A 25725-nucleotide genomic window follows, 5' to 3' on the forward strand; every position below is an offset into this window, starting at 1 on the left:
TTCGAACCACGACGGGTTAACATTTCGACCAGCTCGAAATAACACCCCTACGGCCAAGGGCCATCGCCAAAAAAGAAGAGTTCGACCTCGTTCGAATAACACCCCTACGGCCAAGGGCCATCGCCAAAAAAGAAGAGTTCGACCTCGTTCGAACCACGACGGGTTAACATTTCGACTAGCTCGAAATAACACCCCTATGGCCAAGGGCCATCGCCAAAAAAGAAGAGTTCGACCTCGTTCGAACCACGGCGGGTTAACATTTCGACCAGCTCGAAATAACACCCCTACGGCCAAGGGCCATCGCCAAATAGAAGAATTCGGCTGTCCGAATCAACATCCGGCCTCGTCCGAATCAACCTTCGGCCTCGTCCGAATCAACATTCGGCTTCGTCCGAATCGACCTCCGGCCTCGTCCGAATCAACGTTCGGCCCCGTCCGAATTAACTATCGGCCCCGTCCGAAACAACATTCGGCCCCATCCGAATCAACATTCAGCCTCGTCCGAAACAACATTCGGCCTCGTCAAAATCGACCTTATGGCCAGGAGCCTTCGCCAAAGAAGAAGAGTACGACCTTGATCGAACGACGACGGGTTAATATTTCGACAAGTTCGAAATAACACCCGTTAAGGCCAAGGGCCTCCACTAAAAAGAAGAGTTCGACCTCGATCGACCGATGAGGGGCCAATATTTCGATAAAATCGAAATAATACCCTCTAAGGCCATGGGCCTTCGCCAAAGAGAATTCGAAATGTCACTAAGGCCAAGTGTCGTCAGAAAATACAAAGGGAAAGAAAGATCGGGACTCGCTATGCGAGAATCTACCTCGCACCAAAGTCGCGAAAAACAAAAACATAGAAAAGTACACGGCGAATAACAACGAAAAATTCTTCTTTATACGAAATCACTGCGCAAATAGTCGTAGATTACATACGACCCCGATCAATGGTCAAAAAAGACAGCTATCTTTTCACTCGGTGGCACCATCGCCACTCTCTTCACCACCATCTCCAAGGTATTCTCCCTCGGCATCGTCATCCTCAGCTGCAACCCATACTAGTCGACCTCCCCATCCGAATGTCTCGAACTACGATTAATGGTCCGCTCACCGAGCTCGACCAAGAGGCGACCTCGATAAGCGGAGGGACTAACTGTATGAGTCAAAATTAGACCAGAGAAATTCGGCACGCGAAGACATAAGGCCAAGGTCGGACCGTCACCAATAAAGCCAAGGTCAGACCGTCATCAGTAAAGCTGAGGTCGGACCGTTATCAATAAAGCTAAGGTCCGACCGGCCAAGGTCGGACAGTGATGAAACAACTTGTCTGCTTTGGAATCCTCAAAAGGAATATTCTACCGAATATTCCCTCTAATTGTACCTTTTCTTTTAATGTTTTTCTAGGAATACCCCTTATAAAGAGGAAGGGAGGACTTCCCAAAAAGGGGGGCTGGCTCTCTCCCTCTACCTCTTGCTAGAAAAATATGTAAACACTCCTCTTTTTCGAGAGGAGAGGATCTATGATCCCATACCTTCATCAGATCCAAAAAGGGTCCAATGGGTCTTGTATTTTATCGATCATTCATCTTTATCAAATGAAAGAAGATCCGACTCACCCAAGATCGGGTGAATCTTCTCCTTTATCTATATTTTGTCGCCATTTAATGTTATTCAATGCATCTTTCTTTATGCTATTAAATCTGGCTATAATCACGCCCAATATTTATACTCGGCTATGTTTTTCTACTCGTATTATTCGTCTCGGATCTAGAGTTAATTATCTTTAACTAGGATTTACCTCTTTATCTTTGATTGATTTATTCAAAAACTTTTGAGTCAAACATTCATATTAAGCAAATTAAATAGTAGTAGTAACTTTTTGTTACACGATTTTGCCAGCTTTATTGTTTGGATGACGACATCTGGAAAATTCCAAGAGAATTAACAACTATTATTAAAAGAGCACTCAAAAGAAAGAATATGATTAATCAGTTTATATATTTATTAGATTAATCGACTAATTATACTACAATTAGGGGTAGAACTAGTGTGTTAGGTACGAATTTGGTCACTTTGGTGAAAGTCTTATATTTCTTTAAAGATTTATTGCATATATAAATTATTAACATAAAACTTAGTTGCTTAGAATAGCAAACACATAAGTAAGCGATTCATAGTTCGATTTGGATTGGTTTTACCCTAATAAAAAATCAAATCAATTAAGTCGATTTTTCAAATATTAGAACAAATTAATTAAGTAAGTCGACTTTTTATTGGTTTGATTTTTATCGGGTTTGACGATCTTTTGGTTTATCCATCTTTATAAAAAAAAATCTTAAATATAATACACGGCCAAGTATATATTACGTCGACTATATTGCAGCATAACACTATCAAATAAATTAGTGTGTAAGAAAATAGGTCATTTACAAGATATCTTGATGATAATTGAATTATATAGTGATCGAATTTAAGGATTTAGTTAAAGACCAATTACTTTCAATATGAAATAGTTTCTCTGACTTAGCAAAATAAAAAACTATCAATCAAACTAGAATATAAACGTAATAAACAAGATATTATATATAAATAATCGGTTTAATTTTTTTTTAATTAATTTTTGCTTAAAATTAAAACCAAATCAAATCTGATTGGTTTTAAAATTCAAAACCAAAACCAAAATATTATCTGTATTTTTAGGCCCCGTTTGGCCATGAGTTTTCCCAAATAAATTTGGGATTTATTTTCAAAACTCATGTTTGGCCATAAATTTTGGCCACATTTTGGCAAAATTACAAATCCCAAAATCACCCCAATTGCTGATTTTGGGTCAAAATACCAAAATTTGGGAATTATATACATATTTTTCCAAAATAAAATTAGGAAATATGTTTTGAAAACGTATCTCCAAAAATATTTTTATCTTCAAATCAAACTTTATTGATTTCATTTGTTTTTCGGTTTGATTGGATTTTTCCGTTTTGTATGAAAACCCTAGAGACATAAGCTTCAATTGCTTACTCATAAATTATTCATTGGATATTGACAGTTTTGTTTTTTCACCAATGATTGAAAGTTAAATAAGTTAAAAATTTCCTCCATCTCGGGAACTGCTAATGGCGTCTACTGCTAATTCTCAGTCGGTGTTCAATGTGTTCGTGTATGGCAGCCTATTAGCTGACGACGTCGTTCATGCACTCCTCAAACGCGTCCCTCCCTCTAATCCTGCTATTCTCCACAACTAGTCAGTCCTCTTTTCTTTTTCTATTTTAATTTCTCTCCGCAATGAAAGGATAAAATTCTGTTATTATTACTCATTAGCCATCGATCTTTATATTATACTTTTACGTTTTTTATTTGCGGTTCCGTTTGTACGAAGAAGATGAAGCTTGAATATGTTTTTATTTATTTATTTATGGGTATGGCTGATTGACACAATTTTTTGAGAAAATTAAAAGTGAACATAGTATAAATTTGTGGAATCTAATTCTTGGTCTAACCTGAAATTTTTGGAGGTTATGGATTCTTATTTCGACGTGTTCTGACTCAGAGGTGGAATCGGGACTTAAATTTAAAGAGTTTAACATTTAAGTTCTTAACACTACATCAAATAAATACACATTTGGGAGATGAGTTTAAAATTTAATATTTTTTTCTTCTAATTTTATTACTTTTTCACATGTAATATCTATATTCACAGTAAAAAATGCCAAGTTCAGTTGAACTACCTTTAATATTTCAGTCATAAATAAGTGATATTATTAGCCCAAGGGCTTTGGTCTAGTGGTAAGAGCTAGCACGTGATGTGTGGATTAGGTCGTACGTCAAAGGTTTGAATCCTGCCAGGGGCGAAGCTATGCTCTTCTAAGGGTGGTCAATTGACCACCCTTCGTCAAAAAATTACACTGTATATATAGGTAAGGTAAAATATTAGATTTTAGAGGCATATAACATATATTGAACACCCTTTATCGGGGAATTTTTTTTCCTTCTTTCAAGTTTGAACACCCACTGAATCCTGCATCAGACAAAAGTCCAGTATTTAAGTGGAGATGAGTAGAGCGGTGGACTCATTATCCACGAGTTTAGAACCGTGCTATTGTATGAAATTTCATGCAACTGAATACCTTCAGCATAGTATTCTTCAAACTAGTTGAGCTTGGCTGTATGAATCTGAGTATTCATCCGCTCCATTTGGATATGGGTAATTCTAGTTTTCTATAATATATTTTAAGACAAATTAAGAGTTCTCTATGTTTTCTATTGACATACAAACTCTACAAACTGAAAAGACTCCTAATTAAAAAGATTCCTGGCAAATACCAGATCTAATGTGTAGCAACACGACTAAGCAGGAAACTAAAGAGATGCTTGGTTATGAGATTTGTTTTGGTTTTGGTTGTATGCATTATCAAGTTGTGTTTCCCTGTTGATAATCCTCAAATCCCACTAGTAGGATTTTAACAAATTTGTGTTTACCTTTTCTGTTTCTATAGTTGATTGAGGGATATACTTTTCTAGTATCTTGTTAGGGGTAATCAGTAACCACTGATTCTGTTATTCTGGTGTAGCCACAGGTTTAGCATTAAAGGGCGTGTTTATCCTGCCATTCTACCCGTAGAAAACAAGAAAGTTACTGGGAAGGTTTGTTGAACCTTTCAACATTTTTTTTGTAGAGCTTCCTTTTCTTTTTGTGGTCTATTGTTGTAGAGCATTGACAAGAAGGTCTTTTGAACCATCCGACTTTGTACTTCAGAGCATTTACAATGCCTGTGCTCTGTATTATGTAATTCTTAAGAGCTGTTTTAGACATGCTTAGTGAATCACCAAAATTATTATCATTACAAGCACGATAGCTGCAAACGTTAATACTAGAAGTGATAACAAACTACTAATGCAGTTCTTTGTCATTGAGATCTTATGAAAAATTGGACCTATACCTCAGATCTTCTAAATATGCTTGTTCTAATAAAACTGCAGGTTCTTTTGGATATCACTGTTCCTGAATTAAATATCCTGGACATATTTGAGGACATTGAGTATGAAAGGACGACTGTTGATGTTTCCCTAATGGTATCGATACACTAAAGTTTTTAAAAATTGTTGCATTTGGATTATTCTTTTCATGGCTCAAGCATGATATTGAGCATGAGTCGGATCACTTTAAGAGTTCAAATGTTCCTGTTTTTATTGAGTCGGATCACCTTAAGAGTTCAAATGTTCCTGTTTTTATTGAGTCAGATCACTTTAAGAGTTCAAATGTTCCTGTTTTAATTGGATCTACTGAACTATTCCTGGAGATGGTTACTGCCTCGGATTTATTGAGGCAAAAGATAAATTACTAAGGAGGATATCAGATATCACTTTATTAAGTTTCCTTAGTGCGGCGAATTCTACTCTCGCTTGAGTACTTGCATTTATACAGGTGTAACCTATATAATGCTCTGCTACTTAATTTAGAGCTTTTATACCCTTCACCTTCCTCATCGGTCAGAATTTAGTTTTCAGGAGTGCTACTACAAGGGGAGTTGAAACTTATGTTATTTCCAATAGAATTAGTCTACATTGATTTGTTAAGAATCAGTCTAGTTTGTATGGTTTTGGCATAAATTTAGTGAGACAATTCAGTTTAGTTTTAACTATGCAATTGTATTCCGTTTGTATAGTTTGTCTTCACTTTGCAGGATAGTTCCAAGACATTGCAGGCTGAAACATATGTTTGGGTTGACAAGAAAGATCCAAATTTATTTGGGGAATGGGACTTTGAGGTAAACGTGAGATCTTATATATCTGTGCCTCTCTTAATTGCTTGTTGGACAAAGATACGAAGATTCCAAGAGGAATATACTTTTTTCTCCAGTCCTATCCTCCTCTCTTTTCATTTTGATTGGACTGTGCATCTAGAAAATGTATCATGTTGCAAGGGTTATATCTATTTTTTGGTAGCCTGATTTAAGCCCAACACAGGTCGTGGGATTTGGTCGAAGATTTAGAAGCATATAACCAACATGTCTCCGCCTATCCTAGACTAGGAACCTAACATGTCTCTGCATTTGCGTACAGTAGGATAGTCTGAGCTCTAGAACGACAATTGTTCTACTCAGTAACGGTAAGACTAGTGAAGCTCTGGTTCATGCATCAAACCGAAAAGGAATCAACATGAAGGAAACTTAGGGAAAAGATGCTAGAGCTCTATTCAGATGACAGTTTTGAGCAAACTTGTGTTTTTATTACTTTGGGTATTTATAAAATCTGAAGAATCTTGAGACATTTAAAGGTTGAATATCAAGTCGTTGAGAAGTTTCTCCATTAAACTCCATAGACATTGGAAGTCGATTGGTAAAGTTTGTTTTCCAGCTTAAATCGATATTTGTTCTTCACATTTAACAATTAACTCCATCTTTTGTACTTTAATAGAGATAGAATCTGTAATATCCTTGATGTGTAGTCTTTGTTATGCTTCTTTATATCTGCACCCAATATTCTAGAAAAGCAAGTTTACTTTATCCTTACTGGATAAACAACAATGCTCTAGCATTACTCATGTTTTCATTGTGCTGCTTTCTGCTTTCATTTGTGCATTGTGCTAGAGTTTCAACATCTTTTGTTCCAAGAAGGCTTGATTAGTTATTCCCCAACAGCTTTAAAATATAAACAGAGTTCTTATTTGAACTTGGAAATATTCATAGTTTTCTCCATCAAATGAAGCAACTTCATTGTTGATTGTCGTGGCGTATGCCATAGCTTCAATGAGGGATCTTTTATTTATATGTCACTTGAGTGAACGGAAAGTGAGGATTTATGTAGCCTACCACGGCTTCTTGCGATTGAGGCGTAGTTGTTGTTGTTTAATGAATCAAAAAATTGGGAGATCGAACAATATTTAGGAGCCCATATCTTTGGTTATTTGTTCTAGAGTCCTGGTTAGAACCGGAGGAGGTGCTTGGTATATATAAGCAAGAGCACCTCCAATGGAAGTAGTTTCCATCAAGTTGAAGTTGCTTCCTTTCTTAACTGTAAGTCCTGTAGCCGAAGCAAGGCCCTAATGTTTTCTGTTGGCTTATGGAAATGCTTTGTAGGAATGGAAACAGTTGCACAAGGGAGACTTCTTGAAAATGACAATGGGGTTCAGCGAAGAACTGGAACTACCAGATTCAAAAACCAGTGTGGCAACTTATGAATCCTTCTACGCACAAGAAGAGAATAAGTCCAAGCCTTGATGTAGTTAAGTCTCAACCAATAAAAGAATAAAGAAGCCTCCTCAACTCCCTCCCCCAGCCCAAAAAAGGGGGTAAGTGTGGTTAGAAAGTATGGCTATTCAGTCTGCAATGCAGAAGTCTTCTCAATCTATTTGTGGATAGACTTGAGTAAACCTCATATAATATTTGTAGATGCTAGATAGTATTCAAAAGGGGTAGCATATTTTTTGCTTGTGCTCTAATTAAAGCAGGCGTATGATTGAACAACAGCATTTCTTGCCAATACACAAACAGCTTCCTGTACACCAGATCCCCTGTTAGCTTTCCCCCATATAAAGTCCCTTCTCCAGATTTTGACGCTTTACTATGATGTATTTCTAGCTTAAACTGAACTTTCAGTCCGCAAGTACTGTTTGGGGTCATTTGGTTGAAGAGATAATGATAACCATCCCGGGATAACAACAACAACAACACTACCACCACCAACAACAATAACTACGCCTCAATCTCAAAGAAAATGCAATCTCAGGTTTCTGATAAAGAAATTGAGCTGTTTGGAACACCTTGATCTCTTTCAAATGGGAGTCCAAGTACCCCAAAACTTCTGAGAAAAAGCACAAGTTACTTTTAAGTTACTCCTATTAGATTAAAGAAAATACAAGCTTCACTATCTAAAAACCTTGGTTTAGTTTATGGGGATAGGAAAGTTATCTTGGGTTAAGTATGGTTTAAGTTTTTAGGTTATCATCATCACATTTTATCCATATTTAGTAATATTAGCATAATCTGGATTTCCAATGGAAAATGTAGTGTGATAATTCTCTGTACTCTTGTTTCCTTAACTTTTCATTCCCTGTATTTATAAATCTTTTCTTCACTATTTTAAGTATTTCAAATTTCTTTGTTCTTTCACAGGTATAGATGAATTGTGCTCCCGCATACATTTGCTTAGATCATATACTCCATTATATTAGAAAATTCGTTAAATATGTATTCTATAAATATTTATTTGTGAATTCAATAACTAAAACGAACTATGAATTCGATACCAAATTTAAAATTCATAAACTTCAAATTTCAATTCTGCGTCGACACGCATAGGTCAATAATTAGCTAGGCTACTAGAATATATCAATACATTTCGATCTTTCCAAGAAAAGTACACTTTGTTCCTTGAACGTAAATAAATTTCTCTTGGAAAGTATGATATAAGTATAAAGCAATAGTATAAGGTTAATTTGACATGTTATAAAGTAATTTTAAATTTTAAATAGGTATTTTCGTATTGTAAAGCAACATTAAAAACAAGTATGAAAAATTAAAACTCGAACTCAACTTTAATTTCTATTAAAAAATTTGCCTATCACAATACACCAACTTGCCACCTTTCTCACATAGCCCCTGTTCTCCAACAGAATCAACAACCTTCCCATATCCATACCTCAATGGCATCTTCCCCAATAACCTATGAAACTCACCAATACATTCTCCTCTTCTCTTTCTATGCTCCCTTTTTCTACTACTCAACCCCACATCTCTTTCCTCCATTTCTCCACCTTCATTTCTTGCATCTCCCCAATCCCTCACTTTCTTCGCTCCCACTAAAATCGGCCCCCTTTTTACCTCCTCCGCTACCACAAAATTCATTAAAATATCCTCGCAATTATTCTTTTCTTCTACTTTTGCCCTCAACTTTTCGTATTCTTTACTGCATGTGTATTTGTGGAGGTATTGTGCTTTTAAAATCATGAATTTTGTTAACACAATGGAGTATTTGCTACTTTCCATTGTGTAGATCCATGATTTTTGGGTTAGGTCGTAGTTGTGGGACCTGACGAAGTACCCGATTAGTTGATCCGGGTCGGATCTCCAGATTTGGAAGGCGAAGTTGATTGATTCCGGGTCTGGTTCGATGTCGTCGTCGCAGATGAGTACGGCGCGCGTGGTGATAGTTTTTTGGGGGTGGAATCGGAGGTTGAGACTGGAAGAGGGCTGACGGAGGATGGTGATTGGGGCGGCGACGGAGATGGACGAGAGGTTTTGGGAGAGAGATGTTAGAGTTTGTGGCGGAGTTGAGGGGTTGCTCCAGAGAATGACGACGGCGACGACGGAGGATGCGGCGGCGTAAGTGGCGGCGATTGAAGTGAGAAGTGGGATACGGTGCTCGGAGTAGCCGTTGATTAGTACCGTCATTTGATCGGTTTGTAATGTTCGTGGGTCCGCCGGCGGACGGTTGCACGGGTCAGAGTAGTGGGGTCCAATTCGGAGTGAAAGGACATAAAGGGGCATGGATAAGATTATAATTACATGGAAGGGGAAGATGTGCTTTTGATTCTTCATTTTACAGAGGTTGTGCTAATATCATCTGTTTTAGTTATGGCAGTTAACGGTGGAGTCTGATGGCGATATTGTGATTTAGGTCAGATCTAAGGACAATTTGATACTTTATTGCTTACGCTAAGTACACATGTAGTGGACTAGTGGTAATCTTGTTATTTTGGAGAATGGAAGGGGCTAGGGGTAATCTTCTTTCACCTGAAGAGTGAAGTGATTCAGCTACAATGCCGGTGTCCATCTTTCACGTGCGGATTCAAAATTTAAAGTTTTAACCTTGGGCCTCTTTGGCCATAAGAAATTTTTTTTTATTTTTTTTCCGATTTTTTTTTTTTTAAGTTTTTGTCGGTATCAGTATTTTTTCATAAAATTTTTAAATTTAACTTGAAGTTGCATTGCGAAATTTTTTGGAAATTTGAAAAACTTCAAAAAATTATTTTTTAAAATTTTCAATTCAAATCACTCACAAAAAATTAAAAATAGTTTTAAATTGTATTTATGTCAAATACAGTTCTAATTTTCAAATAACATTTTCATTCTAATTTTTTTTCCATTTTTTTCGAAGTTGTACAATTTTTATGTCCAAACGCCCACTTAATGTGTTTAACTTTAAAATTTTAACACTAAGCGCATTGTCATATTAAAAGTTATAGGTTTGGATCTATTATTTATTAAACTTTCTAAAGAAATTTTACATACATGATTATGGTTCACATAAAAGATGTTAGGAGATCGGATGAACTCGATACTAAGGTTGCGGAAAATGCTTTCTAATTTTTTCATTTTTGGTTGACGTAAAATACTGGAAAATATTTTCCTCGTGAACTCATATTCTTCCAATTAAAGGAAAATGTTTTCCCTATCTTAACAAGAGAAAAATATTTAAAATTCTTTTTCAACCTTCTCTACCATATTCTTCATCCCCACCCACCACACCTTCAAACCACCCCTACCCACTCACCCCCCCCCCCCCGGACAACCCCTCCTCCTCGCCCCCCTCTCCCGCCTCACACACACCCTAACCTCGCCCACCACCCACGATAAATAGAACTATTATTAAGAGTAATTTCTTTTCATGTTGTGTAAAGTATTTTTTTTTTATTTCAACAAAATTAGTATTTTCTTTTCATGAATAAGTAAAAGTATTTTCTTTCATTTCAACAAAATGATTACTTTTTTTTTTTCATGATGTATTTCATTTCAACAAATCATCTTTTCATGATATAGAAAAAGTATTTTCTTTCATTTCAACAAACTAAGTATTTTCTTTTTCTGAAATAGGAATATATTTTTTTTCAACAAAATGAGTATTCTCTTTTTATGATGTAAAAAAAGTATTTCTTTCATTTCAACAAAGTGAGTACTTTCTTCCATGATGCAGAAAAAATATTTTCTTTCATTTCAACAAGCTAAAAATTTAATTTTCTTTCTTGAAATAAAAAAAAGTATTTTTTTTCCAACAAAACGAGTACTTTCTTTTTATAATATAGAAAAAGTATTTACTTTCAACAAAAAGATGTCACGACCCGGATTTTCTACCATCGGGAGTCGTGATGGCGCCTACTCGTGAAAGCTAGGCAAGCCAACTATTAAGGTTCTACATATTAACAATCAACCCAAACAATTATAACCAGTAACTATAGCTAAACAAATGAAAAGCGCAAAGAGTTAAAATAAATCCAAATACTCCAATACATGTCTACCACAAATATGGTATCACAAATTCACGAACGACTAAGATTTTTACTACAAATACAAGTCAAGAAAGAAAAGTACAACTGTTCTCGGAATGAAAAGAGACAGTAGAAAAGCTAAACAGGGAAGGGGGACTTTAGGCTCTGTGGACGCCAGCAGATCTACCTTGGTCTCCCTGGACTGAAGGCAGCTACCTCAACTACTCAACGGGTCCGGTATCGATCTGCACAAAAGAGTGCAGAGTGTAGTATCAGTACAACCGAACCCATGTATTGAGTAACTGTCGAGCCTAACCTCGGCGAGGTAGTGACGAGGCTAGGACACGACAATCATATATATATATGCAGATAAATCATATAAAAGCAGAAACATAATAACATAAATCAACAGAATAAGGTGGGAAGTGACATGCTGCGGGGAATATCAGATTCTAATAATAAACCAATAAGGAAGCATAATGAACATCATATATAAATCAGCAAGAATAATGAAACGGTAACAAGTGCACGACATCACCCTTCGTGCTTTTACTCTCGTCCTCACCATATGAATCAACAGAAACGGCACGGCATCACCCTTCGTGCATTACCTCACATAATCATGGCACGGCATCACCCTTCGTGCATTATTCCTCACAATATCGGCACAGCATCACCCTTTGTGCATTAACTCTCAAATCATGGCACGACATCACCCTTCGTGCATTAACACTCATAATATCGGCACGGCATCACCCTTCGTGCTTTGCACTCCCTCACAATATCATGCACGACATCACCCTTCGTGCTTTACACTCTTCCTCACCCAAACAACAGAAAAATAATATGTCCCGGCAAGGGAATCAACAATATCGATAATAATATCCCGATAAGGAATCAACAATATTAACAATAATATCCCGCCAAGGAAATCAATAATATCAACAAAACGTCCCGGCAAGGGATTCGGCTCTAACCAATCTCGTTTCAACAATTTCTTTACAGAAAGAAACTTCAACTTGAGTCAATACTCAACAATAATCAATTCCAAAGAAACTTTCATGAGCTTTGTTCAACATTAATAATCATCAATTTGAGCATGACCGATACATAATAGAGTCACAACAATCATGGTATAAGACTCACGGGCATGCTTGACACCAATGTATAGATACTCGTCACCACACCTATACATCGTACTTGATACAAACACATAGCAAATAGACCACAACTCCTATTCCCTCAAGCTAAGGTTAAGTCAAACACTTACCTCAATTTCACGGGCAAATTAAGCTTGTACTACTGCTTTACCTCTCGGTTCCACTTCCAATTCGCTTGTATCTAGTCACAAATTACTTAACGATATCAATAAATGCTAAATAAACCAATTCTAATGCATGAGGATAGATTTCCCATTGTTTTTTCCAAAAAGTCAAAAATCGACCGCGGGCCCACTTGATCAAAACCCGAAGTTCGAACCAAAACCCGATCAACCATTCACTCACAAACTCAAGTATGTAATTAGTTTTGAAATCGGACCTCAAATTGAGGTCCAAATCCCCAAAATTTAAAAATCCTAACTTCTTCCCAAAAATACCCAATTTCCCACGAAAAACCCTAGATTTTGAAGTGAAATCATGTAAAAAGATGTTATAGATTGAAGAAAATAAGTTAGAAGTTGTTTACCTATGATTTGGGGAGGAACTCTCTTCAAGAAAAGCACCTATGTGATGTTTAGGTTTTGAAAAGTTATTAAAATAAAGAAAATCCCGTCTGAAATCTCATTTAGCAGGTGTAGTTATCGCAATTGCGATCATGGGTTCGGAATTGCGAATCCTTCAAAAGTCTGCTACCTTACATTTGCGACCCCTGACTCTTTCGCATTTGCGACCAAATTATCGTATTTGCGAGAATGGCCTGCCCAGGCTTGGTTTGCAATTGCGACGCCTGGGTCGCATTTCCCAAGCCTGAGAACTTTACATTTGCGAAGTCTGATCTCGCAATTGCGAGATCAGAGGCCTGTTACACAGCTGCAACATACCAGCAATTCTCCTAAGTCCAAATTCACTCGGTAGCCTATCCAAAATTCACCCGAGCCCTCGGAGCTCCAAACCAAACATGCACGCAAGTCTAAAAATATCATACGGACTTGCTCGTGCGATCAAATAATCAAAATAACATCAACAACTACGAATTTAACCTCAAATTCATGAAATTCTTGAAGAACTTTGAAATTTCCATTTTCTCAACTAAAGGTCCGATTTGTACCAAATCAACTCCGATTCTTACCTAATTTCACAGATTCGACTTATTTATTATTTTAAACCTGTACCGGGCTCCGGAACCAACATACGGACCCGATACCATCAAGAACACGTATCATTTCATTTCAAAAAGCCTTTATATTTTCCAGCAAACAATTTTCCTTAAAAATTCGATTCCGTGCATACGCCCAAGTCCCATTTTTTACTACGGACCCTAGGGGACCGTCGGATCACGGGTCCAGGTCCGTCGGATTACGGGTCCGGGTCCGTTTACCAAGAATGTTGACCAAAGTCAACTTTAGTCAATTTTAAAGGCCAATTTTATTATTTTTCTAAAATTTCACATAAAAGCTTTTTGGAAACGTGCCCGGACTGTACACGCAAACCGAGATGAGACAAAAAGAGGTTTTCAAGGCCTCAGAATACAGTTTTGACTTCTAAAACAAGAGATGACCTTTAGGGTCATCACATTCTCCACCTCTAAAACAACCTTCATCCTCGAACGGACATAGAAAAGTACCTGAGTCGGTGAAAAGATGAGGATAACGGCTCCGCATATCGGACTCGGACTCCCAGGTCGCTGCCTCAACAGGCTAACCTCTCCACTGCACACGAACTGAAGGGAAATTCTTCGATCTCAACTGACGAACCTGCCGGTCTAGAATGGCTACCGGCTCCTCATCATAGGTCAAGTCCTTGTCCAACTGGACAGTGCTGAAGTCTAACACGTGGGATGGATCGCCGTGATACTTCCGAAGCATGGACACATGAAACACTGGATGCAGTGCCGATAAACTCGGTGGCAACGCAAGTCTATAAGCCACCTCTCCCACTCGATCGAGAATCTCAAAAGGACCGATGAATCTAGGGCTTAGCTTGCACTTCTTACCAAATCTCATCACGCCCTTCATGGGCGACACCCGAAGCAACACTCACTCTCCGACCATGAATGCCACATCACGAACCTTGCGGTCGGCATAACTCTTTTGCCTGGACTGAGCTGTACGAAGCCTATCCTGAATGATCTTAACCTTGTCCAAGGCATCCTGTACCAAATATGTACCCAACAACCGAGCCTCTCCCGGCTCAAACCACCCAACTGGCGATCGATACTGTCTACCATATAATGCCTCATAGGGGGCCATCCGGATGCTCGACTGATAGCTGTTATTGTAGGCAAACTCTGCTAATGGCAAGAACTGATCCCACGAACCTCCAAAGTTGATAACACATGTTCGGAGCATATCCTCCAAAATCTGAATAGTACGCTCGGATTGTTCGTCCGTTTGAGGATGAAATGTTGGTGCTCAACTCGACCCGAGTACCCAACTCACGCTGAACTGCCCTCCAGAAATGCGAGGTAAACAGCGTACCTTGGTCAGAAATAACGGACACGGGCACACCATGAAGACGAACAATCTCTCGGATATAGATCTCTGCCAACCGCTCAGAAGAACAGGAAACTGCCACATGAATGAAATGCACTGACTTATTCAGCCTATCCACAATAACCCACACTGCGTCGAACTTCCTCTGAGTCCGTGGGAGTCCAATAATGAAGTCCATAGTGATACACTCCCACTTCTACTCAGGAATCTCAATCTTCTGAAGCAGACCGCCAGGTCTCTGATGCTCATACTTTACCTGATGACAATTCAAACACCGAGCTACATACGCAACAATATCCTTATTCATCCTCCTCCACCAATAATGCTGCCGCAAGTCCTGATACATCTTAGCGGCGCCCGGATGAATATAATACCGAGAACTATGGGCCTCCTCTAGAATCAACTCACAAAGTCCATCCACATTAGGCACACAAATACGACCCCGCATCCTCAAAACTCCATCATCTCCAACTGTAACCTGCTTGGCACCCCCGTGTCGCACCGTGTCCCTAAGGACAAGCAGATGAGGATGATCATACTGCCGATCTCGGATACGCTCAAATAATGAAGAACGAGCGGCTATGCAAGCTAGCACACGGCTAGGCTCAGAAACATCCAACCTCACGAATAAATTGGCTAAAGCTTGAACATCCAAAGCAAGCGGTCTCTAACCGACCGGAATATACGCAAGACTGCCCATACTGGCTGACTTCCTACTCAAAGCATCGGCCACTACATTCGCCTTCCCCGGATGATACAAAATGGTGATATCAGTCTTTCAAAAGCTCCAACCACCACCTTTGCCTCAAATTGAGCTCCTTCTGCTTGAACAAGTACTCCAAATTCTTATGATCCGTGAACACCTCACATGACACGCCATATAAATAATGCCTCCAAATCTTCAGCGCGTGGACAATGGCTGTTAGCTCCAAATCATGAACTAGGTAACTCTTCTCGTGAATCTTCAACTGCCGCGAAGCATATGCAATAACCTTGCCATTCCGCATCAACTCCGCACCAAGTCGAATACGAGATGCGTCACAATACACTGTATATGGCCCTGAACCCGCGGGAAAAACCAACACCGGTGCCGTAATCAAAGCTGTCTTGAGCTTCTAAAAGCTCACCTCACACTCGTCCGACCACCTGAACTAGGCACCCTTCTGGGTCAACCTGGTCATCGGGGCTGCTATAGATGAAAACCCCTCCACAAATTGACGGTAATAACCTGCCAAACCCAAGAACTCTGGATCTCTGTAGCTGATATGGGTCGAGGCCAGTTCTTGACTGCCTCTATCTTCTTCGGATCCACCTGAATACCCTCTGCTGATACGACGTGGCAAGAATGTAACTGAACTCAACCAAAACTCGCACTTCGAAAACTTAGCATAAAACTGACTATCTCTCAGAGTCTGAAGAACGACTCGAAGATACTGCTCGTGCTCATCCCGGCTGCGGGAATAGATCAAAATATCGTCAATGAAGACAATCACGAAGGAATCCAAATAAGTCCTGAACACTCGGTTCATCAGATCCATGAAAGCTGTTGGGGCATTTGTCAACCCAAACGACATCACTAAGAACTCATAATGCCCATACCGAGTGCGAAAAGTTGTCTTAGGGACATCGGATGCCCTAATCCTCAACTGATGGTAGCCGGATCTCAAATCAATCTTCGAAAATACCTTGGCACCCTGAAGCTGATCAAACAAATCATCAACCCTCAGCAACGGATACTTGTTCTTGATGGTGACTTGTTCAACTGCCGATAATCAATACACATTCTCATCGATCCATCCTTCTTCTTAACAAACAATACTGGCGCACCCCAGGGCGAGACACTAGGTCTAGTGAAGCCCTTATCAAGCAAGTCTGCAACTATTCTTTCAATTCCTTCAACTCTGGCGGGGCCATACGATATGGCGAAATAGAAATGGGCTGAGTGCCCGGAGCCAAATCAATGCAAAAGTAGATATCCCTGTCAGGGGCATCCCCGGTAGGTCTGCAGGAAAAACCTCTGGAAACTCACGAACAACTGGCACGAAATCCATAGAAGGAACCTCAGCACTAGAATCACGAACATACGCCAAATAAGCCAAACACCCTTTTTCAACCATACGTCGAGTCTTTATATAAGAAACAACCCTGCTGAAAGAATGATTGGGAGTCTCTCTCCACTCCGAACGAGGCAAGCCCGGCAAGGCTAAGGTCACAGTCTTGGCATGACAGTCCAATACAGCATGATAAGGGGATAACCAATCCATCCCCAAGATGATATCGAAGTCTACCATATCAAGAAGTAAAAGATCTACATGGGTCTCAAGAACACCGATAATAACCACACACGAGCGATAGACTCGATCTACCACAATAGAATCACCCACCGGTGTAGACACACATACAGGTGCACTCAAGAAATCACGAGGCACAACCAGATAAGGGGCAAAATAAGATCACACATAGGAATATATAGACCCCGGATCAAATAGAACTGAAGCATCTCTACTGCAAACTGAAACCGTACCTGTGATGACTGTATCGGAGGACTCACCCTCAGGTCTGGCTAGGATAGCATAACATCAGGGTTGGGCCCCACCACTCTGAACTACATCCCGAGGACGGCCTCCTGCTGGCTGCCCTCCACCTTTAGCTGCCTGACCTCCACCTCTAACGGCCTGACCTCCTCCTCTAACGGCCTGACCTCCACCTCTAACACCTCGACCCCTACCTCTAGCTAGTTGCGGGGGCGGTGGAACACTCGGTGCCTGAACCATTGCACGAGAACCCTAATGCTGGGAGCTGCTCGGTGCTCGAGGAAAAATCTAGCAATATGCCTCGTATTGCCACAAGTATAAAAGACCCTCGGCTGCTGGGACTGCTGACCCTGACGGCCTGAGTAAACACCCTGAAAACTCTGGAGTGGCGGTGCACTGATAGGAGCTGGTGGTGCACTGTAGGGCAACTGATCAGAATACTGCATATGAGAACCACGGCACCTAGAGCACCATGAGAAGCCTAAAGTGGTGAATGAAACGGCCTGGGAGGATGGCCCCTACCAAAAGAATCCCTACCTCCAGACGAGGCACCACTGAATCTGCACGAATGACGAGGCCTCTTATCAGACCCCTAACCACTCCCCTTTGATAGAACCATCTCAACTCACCGGGCCACATTGGTCGTATCCTGAAAAGAAATCTCGCTCCCTGTCTCCTTATCCATCTGCAATCGAATAGGCTGAGCGAGTCCCTCAATGAACCTCCCCACTCTCTCTCTCTTAGTGGGAAGTATAATAAGAGCATGACGGGCCAAGGCAATAAATCTTGACGGTCATAGAACCTTGCTGGAGACGCTCAAACTGCCTCCGATAGTCCTCCCTCTGAGTGATAGGAAGAAACTTCTCCAGAAATAGCTGAGAGAACTGATCCCAAGTCAAAGCCGGTGACGCAGCTGGTCTAGCCAAACAATAATCCCTCCACCAAGTCTTGGCGGAGCCTGACAGACGAAAAGCAGTAAAGTCGACCCCATTGGTCTCCATTATCCCCATGTTCCGAACAACCTCGTGACAGCTGTCCAAATAGTCGTGGGGATCCTCTGAGGATGTACCACCATAAGTAGTAGTGAATAGCTTGGTGAACTTGTCCAACCTCCACAAAGCATAAGCAGACATAGCCGCTCCATCACCGGTCTGAGCTACCACACCCGGCTGAACTGCTCAACTGGCTGAGATACTGGAGTCTGAAACTAAGGAGCCACCTACTCCGGAGTGCGATTAGCGGGAGTCTGTGCTCCTCCCCCAGCCTGAGAGACGCCTGGTGCTACAGGAAGTAAGCCTGCCTGGGCGACACTCTCCATAAGGCCCACTAGTCGGACCAGAGCATCCTGGAGTACCGGGGTAGCGATGAACCCCTCCGGGACCTGAGCTGGCCCTGCTGGAATGGTTTGGGTTGAAGCCTCCTCCTCAAACTCTACCTGAGGCTCCACCGCTGGTGCTGTTGCTCTGGGCTGAGCCCTGCCCCTTTCTCGGCCTATAGCACGGCCTTGGCCTCGTCCTCTACCCCGCGTAGGAGCTGCCATTGGGGGCTCGGCCTGCTGATCAGCGGATGAAGAAGCACGTGTTCTCGCCATCTGCGAAAGAACATAGTAGATGTTCAATTAGCATTGAGAAGTCAAATCGCACGACAGAGAAGAATAGATGTGAAGTTATTCCTATACTCTGTAGCCTCTAGGGGATAAGCACAGACGTCTCTGTACCGATCCCTCAGACTCTACATAGCTTGTTCGTGAATTGTGAGACCTAAGCAACCTAGTGCTCTGATACCAACTTGTCACGAACTGGATTTCCCACCCTCGGGAGTCGTGATGGCGCCTACTCGTGAAAGCTAGGCAAGCCAACTATTAAGGTTCTAAATATTAACAATCAACCCAAACAATTATAACCATTAACTATGGCTAAACAAATGAAAAGCGCGGAAAAGTTAAAATAAATACAAATACTCCAATACATGTCTACCCACGAATCTGGTGTCACAAATTCACGAACGACTAAGATTTTTACTACAAACAAGTCTAGAAAGAAAAGTACAACTGTTCTCGGAATGAAAAGAGACAGTAGAAAATCTAAACAAGGAAGGGGGACTTTAGGCTCTGCGGACGCCAGCAGATCTACCTTGGTCACCCTGGACTGAAGGCAGCTACCTCAACTACTCAACGGGTCCGATATCGAAATCTGCACAAAAGAGTGCAGAGTGTAGTAATAGTACAACGGACCCCATGTACTGAGTAACTGTCGAGCCTAACCTTGGCGAAGTAGTGACGAGGCTAGGACAAGACAATAATAGAAATCAACAGAATAAGGTGGGAAGGGGACATGCTGCGGGGAATATCATATTCTAACAGTAAACCAATAAGGAAGCATAATGAACATCATATATAAATCGGCAAGAATAATGAAACGGTAACACGTGCACGGCATCACCCTTCGTGCTTTTACTCTCGTCCTCACCATATGAATCAACAGAAACAGCACGGCATCACCCTTCGTGCATTACCTCACATAATCATGGCACGACATCACCCTTCGTGCATTATTCCTTACAATATCGGCACGACATCACCCTTTATGCATTAACTCTCAAATCATGGCACGACATCACCATTCGTGTATTAACACTCATAATATCGGCACGGCATCACCCTTCATGCTTTACACTCTCTCACAATATCATGCACGGTATCACCCTTCGTGCTTTACACTCTTCCTCATCCAAACAACAGAAAACAATATGTCCCGGCAAGGGAATCAACAATATCGATAATAATATCCCGGCAAGGGAATCAACAATATCAACAATAATATCCCGGAAAGGGAATCAACAATATCAACAAAACGTCCCGGCAAGGGATTCAGCTATAACCAATCTCGTTTCAATAATTTCTTTACAAAATGAAACTTCAATTTGAGTCAATACTCAACAATAATCAATTACCAAGAAACTTTCATAAGCTTTGTTCAACACTAATAATCATCAATTTGAGCATGATCGATACATAGTAGAGTCACAACAATCATGGTATAAGACTCACGGCATACTTGACACCAACGTATAGATACTCGTCACCACAACTCCTATTCCCTCAGGCTAAGGTTAAGCCAAACACTTACCTCGATTCCACGGACAAATTAAGCCTCTACTACCGCTTTTCTCTCGGTTACACTTCCAATTCGCTTGTATCTAGTCACACGATATCAATAAATGCTAAATAAACCAATTCTAATGCATGTGGATAGATTTCCCATTGTTTCCCCCAAAAAGTCAAAAATCGACCCTGGGCCCACTTGGTCAAAACCCGAAGTTCGAACCAAAACCCGATCACCCATTCACTCACGAACTTAAATATGTAATTAGTTTTGAAATCGGACCTCAAATTGAGGTCCAAATCCCCAAAATTTGAAAATCCTAACTTCTACCCAAAAACACCCAATTTCCCATGAAAACCCCTAGATTTTGAAGTGAAATCATTTAAAAAGATGTTATAGATTGAAGAAAATAAGTTAGAAGTTGTTTACCTATGATTTGGAGAAGAACTCTCTTCAAGAAAATCGCCTATGTGATGTTTAGGTTTTGAAAAGTTGTAAAAATGAAGAAAATCCCGTTTGAAGTCTCATTTAGCAAGTGCAGTTATCGCAATTGCGAACAGGAGTTCGCAACTGCGAACCCTTCAAAAGTCTGCTACATTCACATTTGCGAAGGATATGTCGCATTTGCGACCCCTGACTCTTTCACATTTGCGACCAAATTGTCGCATTTGCGAGAATGGCCTACCAAGGCTTGGTTCGCAATTGCGACGCCTGGTCGCATTTCCCAAGCCTGAGAACTTCGCATTTGCGAAGTCTGATCTCGCAATTGCGAGATCAGAGGCCTGTTACACAACTGCAACATACCAACAATTCTCCTAAGTCCAAATTCACTCCGTGGCCTATCCAAAACTCACCCGAGCCATCGGGGCTCTAAACCAAACATGCAATTCATTTCATCAACAACTACGAATTTAACCTCAAATTCATGAAATTCTTCAAGAACATTGAAATTTCTATTTTCTCAACTAAAGGTCCGATTTGTACCAAATCAACTTCGATTCTTACCAAATTTCACAGATTCGACTTATTTATTATTTTACACCTGTGCCGGGCTCCGGAACCAACATACAAGCCCGATACCATCAAGAACACGCATCATTTTATTTCAAAGAGCCTTTATATTTTCCAGCAAACAATTTTTTTAAAAAATTCTTTTCTCGGTCTTGGGACCTCGGAATTCGATTTCGGGCATACGCCCAAGTCTCATATTTTACTACCGATCCTATGGGATCGTCGGATCACGGGTCCGGGTCCGTTTACAAGAATGTTGACCAAAGTCAACTTTAATAAATTTTAAAGGCCAATTTCATTATTTTTCTAAAATTTCACATAAAAGCTTTCCGGAAACGCGCCCGGACTGCACACGCAGATCGAGGTAAGACAAAAAGAGGTCTCCAATGCCTCGGAACACAGTTTTGACTTCTAAAACAAGAGATGATCTTTAGGGTCATCACAAAAGAGTACTTTTTTTCATGATGTAGGAAATATATTTACTTTCATTTCAACAAATTGAGTATTTTCTTTTCATGATATAGAAAAAATATTTTTTTCATTCAACAAAAGAAGCAACTTCTTTTCATATATTAGAAAGGATACATTCTTTTTCAACAAAATAAAGTATTTCCTTTTCAGTTATCGAGCTCAAATTTTAACATTGTTCTTGTGTGAAAAAGTAAAGTAGCACATTAGTTCCTTTGGGTTTGTGTGAATTTTGAAAAGAATAATTAGATTTTTGAAGAAAATTGAGTCGCGGGGGAAGGGGGGGGGGGTGTACGGGAAACATGGGGATTTTGAAGAAGGTGGGTTGAGGAGAGTAGAATAAAAAAATTATTTTTCTAAAGATATTTTACTCTCTAACCAGACACTACAAAATATTTCTCGGAATTTTTTTTCGCTCACCAACCAAACAAAGAAAAATAAGTGATAAAAGTATTCATTTTCCATGGACAACATTTTCATTCATACCACACCCTAAGTGATGCATCTGCCTTGTTGCATGTCTATGATTTCTATCTAGAATCGAATTTTGCCTTTTATCATCGGGTTCAAGTAAATTCATAATTTTTTATGCATAAATTTATGTGTAAAAATCTATTAAAGTTGTAACAAATAGTAGTATATGAACTCATAGTTTTAAAAATATAATAGATTTAACGATAAAAAGTTTAAAGACAACCCCAAAAATTAAATTTTGAATCCGCATGTAGTTCTAGTAGCACTTTGAAGATAAATGTTTCCGTACCCAAGGTTGAGTAAATGTAAATATAAGACTAATACGATTAATTAGTTTGAGTTAGGGGTGATAAAGGGGCGGTTTGGGCTGAATTTGGGCGGGTAAAGATGGCTTAGGTCAATAGATGGGTCATTGCCCAACCCAGCCCAAAGTGTACTTGGGCTAAGATGGGCTAGATCAAGATGGACTAAACAATGATTCATAGCCCAACCCGCCCAACTTGACCCATGTTTTAGAACCATGCTCATCTTGCATAAACAAAGCTTTTTACCTTTTATACACCTATGTATAAAAGATAAATAAATGCTATTAGAATTTTGAGAATCAAATATAATTTCTTAAATAACAAATTAGTATTTAAAACGTGTAAGTTGAAAAAAAATTGCGGGTGGGCTGGGGTGGGGTAGGTGGTGCAGAAAAACGAAACAGAAAACAGAAAATTCAAAATACAAAAAAAAGTATAAAAAAAATTTGCGGGGGGTGGGTGGGTGGGTGGTGCAGAAAAATGAAAAAACAAAAAACAAAAAATTAAAATCACAAAATAAAAAAAGTAAAAAAAATCGCGGGAGAGGGGGGGGGGGTTCTCGGTGGTGGGTGGATGGTTGAATTGTGCAGAAAATAAAAAATTGAAAATACAAAAGAAAAAGTAAAAAAAAAATATATTTGCGGGGGGGTGGGTTGGGTGGGTTGGGGTGTGTGGGAGATGCAGAAAAACGAAAAAAACAGAATGGGGCAACTTAAATACCTTGATTCTCATTTTTAAACTTAGATACAAAAAGTAATGATGGGGCAACTATGTAAATTTTTAGATAAGTTGGATTGAGATCCCTTTGTTTGGGGTGAGTTTCATGGGTTGTATTTGGTAAAAATAGCACGGGCTAGCTAGTTTGCGGACTGGTCATTCAAAAATAGCCAGCGTTTGCAAAGTCATTGAAAAATAGTCACTATTTTGCTGCAACACGGAAAGTTCCAGCATAATATACTGCAGATTCGTGCACCTGTGTATGAACTTCCAGCATAATATGCTAGAACTCCAACACGCGGAAAGTTCCAATATAATATACTGGAGATTGGAGCACCGGTGCTCCAATCTCTAGTATATCATGTTGGACCAGTATATTATATACTGGAGTTCCATCATAAGTATGCTGGATAATCTACTGGAGTTCCAATATACTTATACTGGAGTTCCAGTATATTATACTGGAGTTCCAGTATATTATACTGGAGTATTTTCGTTCAAATTTATTGAAAAATGGCTAAATTTCAATTACTTTTAAAACTGTGACTATTTTTGAATGACCACTTGTAAACCTGGGTATTTTTTAATTTCTTCCTTGTATTTGGGCTGCTTCATGGGTCAGAATGAGCTATAAAAAATAATGAGTTAACTTGGGCTCAACCCAAATTGACCCATAAGCTAAAATATTTGTAGCCCAACCCATTTTAATCTTTGGGCATGTTGGACGGACTGGATGGGTTTGAGCTCAAATTGGATGGAAACTCGTATTCATTAGATTTATTGTTTGGTTTAAGTTCTTAATACTGCTTCCCCCTGCTCTCGGGTTTCTTGAGGCTTGTGTATTGCTTGACAGTACAACAATATGCAATGAGTATGCTGTAAGCATTCCTTTTTTTCAAATACCGGGTGTATTGGTCTAAATTTGGTGACTTGGTAACAGTAGATAAACGGGACCAAGAACGGGGTCGATTGCGGTGTAATAGCGGGATGCCATCCTCGAGATGGCTGTTGTCGAGGACGAGCAGCTAAAGTGAAGAAATAACGGTCGGATAGGTTCAGATATGGACATAAGGAATATTTTTTTGGATATTCCTTGTTTTGTACTTTTTAGGGTTTCTTGGAGATATCCCTTATAAATAGGAAGAGATAGAGAACAAAAAGGGATCTTCACTTTCTCAGAAAAATATATTGTAAAAGGTTGACTTGAGAGAATATACAAAAGTTGTCTTGTTCATTGATTATCTTATCCAAGCACACGTTACTTATTCTTGGTTCACAAGATCCAAAGATTCTATAACCATCTTCACTTCTCTTCTTTCCACGTTGCTGTCAGGGGAAAGAACCATCCAAGTTATACAATAATTGGGTGGTAGATTCTTTCTATTACCTTCATTGCCATTATCTACATTTATTGCATATTTGTGTTATCGCATTTACGAGCATTCATTGAATACAAACGTGTTGATTAACGTTATTCATCTTACCGACTTCACATAATATTTGGTCTAGAATTTATTATTTTTAACTATGATTCATCCTGCATCTCATCATTAATTGGTTTAACTAAAAGGCTCAACACTTTTTGTTCAAACAATTTGGCGCCGTCTGTGGGAGTATTTTAGTTAAAATATTTAGTTTCTTCTAGATCATAAAGGACATCCATCTTTTTCTCGTCTGCACAAACTAACAATGGCAGGGAAAGGAGATGAAAGACAGAAAGCAATAATGGGTATCACTACCAACATCTTAAACACCATCAACGAGGATGGCAGAGAAGACGATGAGAATGTGATGCCGGGTGTTACACCCACGTGGAGTGACTCACCTCCCCCTCATGGAAGTGTAACCGCTTCACGTGAGAGAGGAGCTTCCACTTCCACGGCCGAAGAAGCACCATCAGAAGTAAAAAAATTACTGGAGGAATGGCTGACAAGCACTCTAAATAACATACTCGACAAACCCGCTCAACGGACGAGTAGGAACGTCATACAAACGGATACTACAGCAATCGCCAACGAGCAACCCGCTCCCCCAACAGGTAACACTCACACCGCCGTTGATGCAGGTAATGACGCACTCACGTCCATCCTAAAGAAAATGGAAGAAACGGAAAACGAGAACAAGGAACTCCACCACCAGATGAGAGAGCATCAAGAAAGAGTCGATAAAATACCGGGCGCCCCAAAACTGCTACCAAAACGGGATGTCGGCCGATTCATCGAACAACCATACAGCGAGGAGGCAGCCCTACATGCCA

The 25725-nt window shown here is 39.9% G+C and overlaps 2 protein-coding genes across 3 annotated transcripts; one reads left to right on the forward strand and one right to left on the reverse strand.

The window, feature by feature from the left end:
* Window positions 1-2960: 2960 nt before the first annotated feature.
* Window positions 2961-7635, forward strand: LOC109209526 (AIG2-like protein D). 2 transcript variants are annotated; one of them, XM_019372812.1, is made up of 5 exons: window positions 2969-3241; window positions 4569-4641; window positions 4978-5070; window positions 5682-5765; window positions 7077-7635. In XM_019372812.1, exons 1-5 carry the CDS (start codon window positions 3114-3116, stop codon window positions 7215-7217), a joined length of 519 nt encoding a protein of 172 aa, XP_019228357.1. In that variant the 5' UTR covers window positions 2969-3113; the 3' UTR covers window positions 7218-7635. The 2 variants fall into 2 exon arrangements, with proteins under 2 accessions (XP_019228358.1, XP_019228357.1); XM_019372813.1 differs by lacking the exon at window positions 4978-5070 and having other exon boundaries at window positions 2961-3241.
* Window positions 7636-8450: 815 nt separating this feature from the next.
* LOC109209528 (glycosyltransferase family protein 64 C3-like) lies at window positions 8451-9869 on the reverse strand. The gene has a single exon (XM_019372814.1). The coding sequence runs from the start codon at window positions 9534-9536 to the stop codon at window positions 8544-8546; it is 993 nt and encodes a 330-aa protein (XP_019228359.1). The 5' UTR covers window positions 9537-9869; the 3' UTR covers window positions 8451-8543.
* Between the last annotated feature and the right edge of the window lie 15856 nt (window positions 9870-25725).

This window comes from Nicotiana attenuata, unplaced genomic scaffold (genome assembly GCF_001879085.1).
Source record: "Nicotiana attenuata strain UT unplaced genomic scaffold, NIATTr2, whole genome shotgun sequence".
Taxonomy (NCBI): Eukaryota; Viridiplantae; Streptophyta; class Magnoliopsida; order Solanales; family Solanaceae; genus Nicotiana; species Nicotiana attenuata.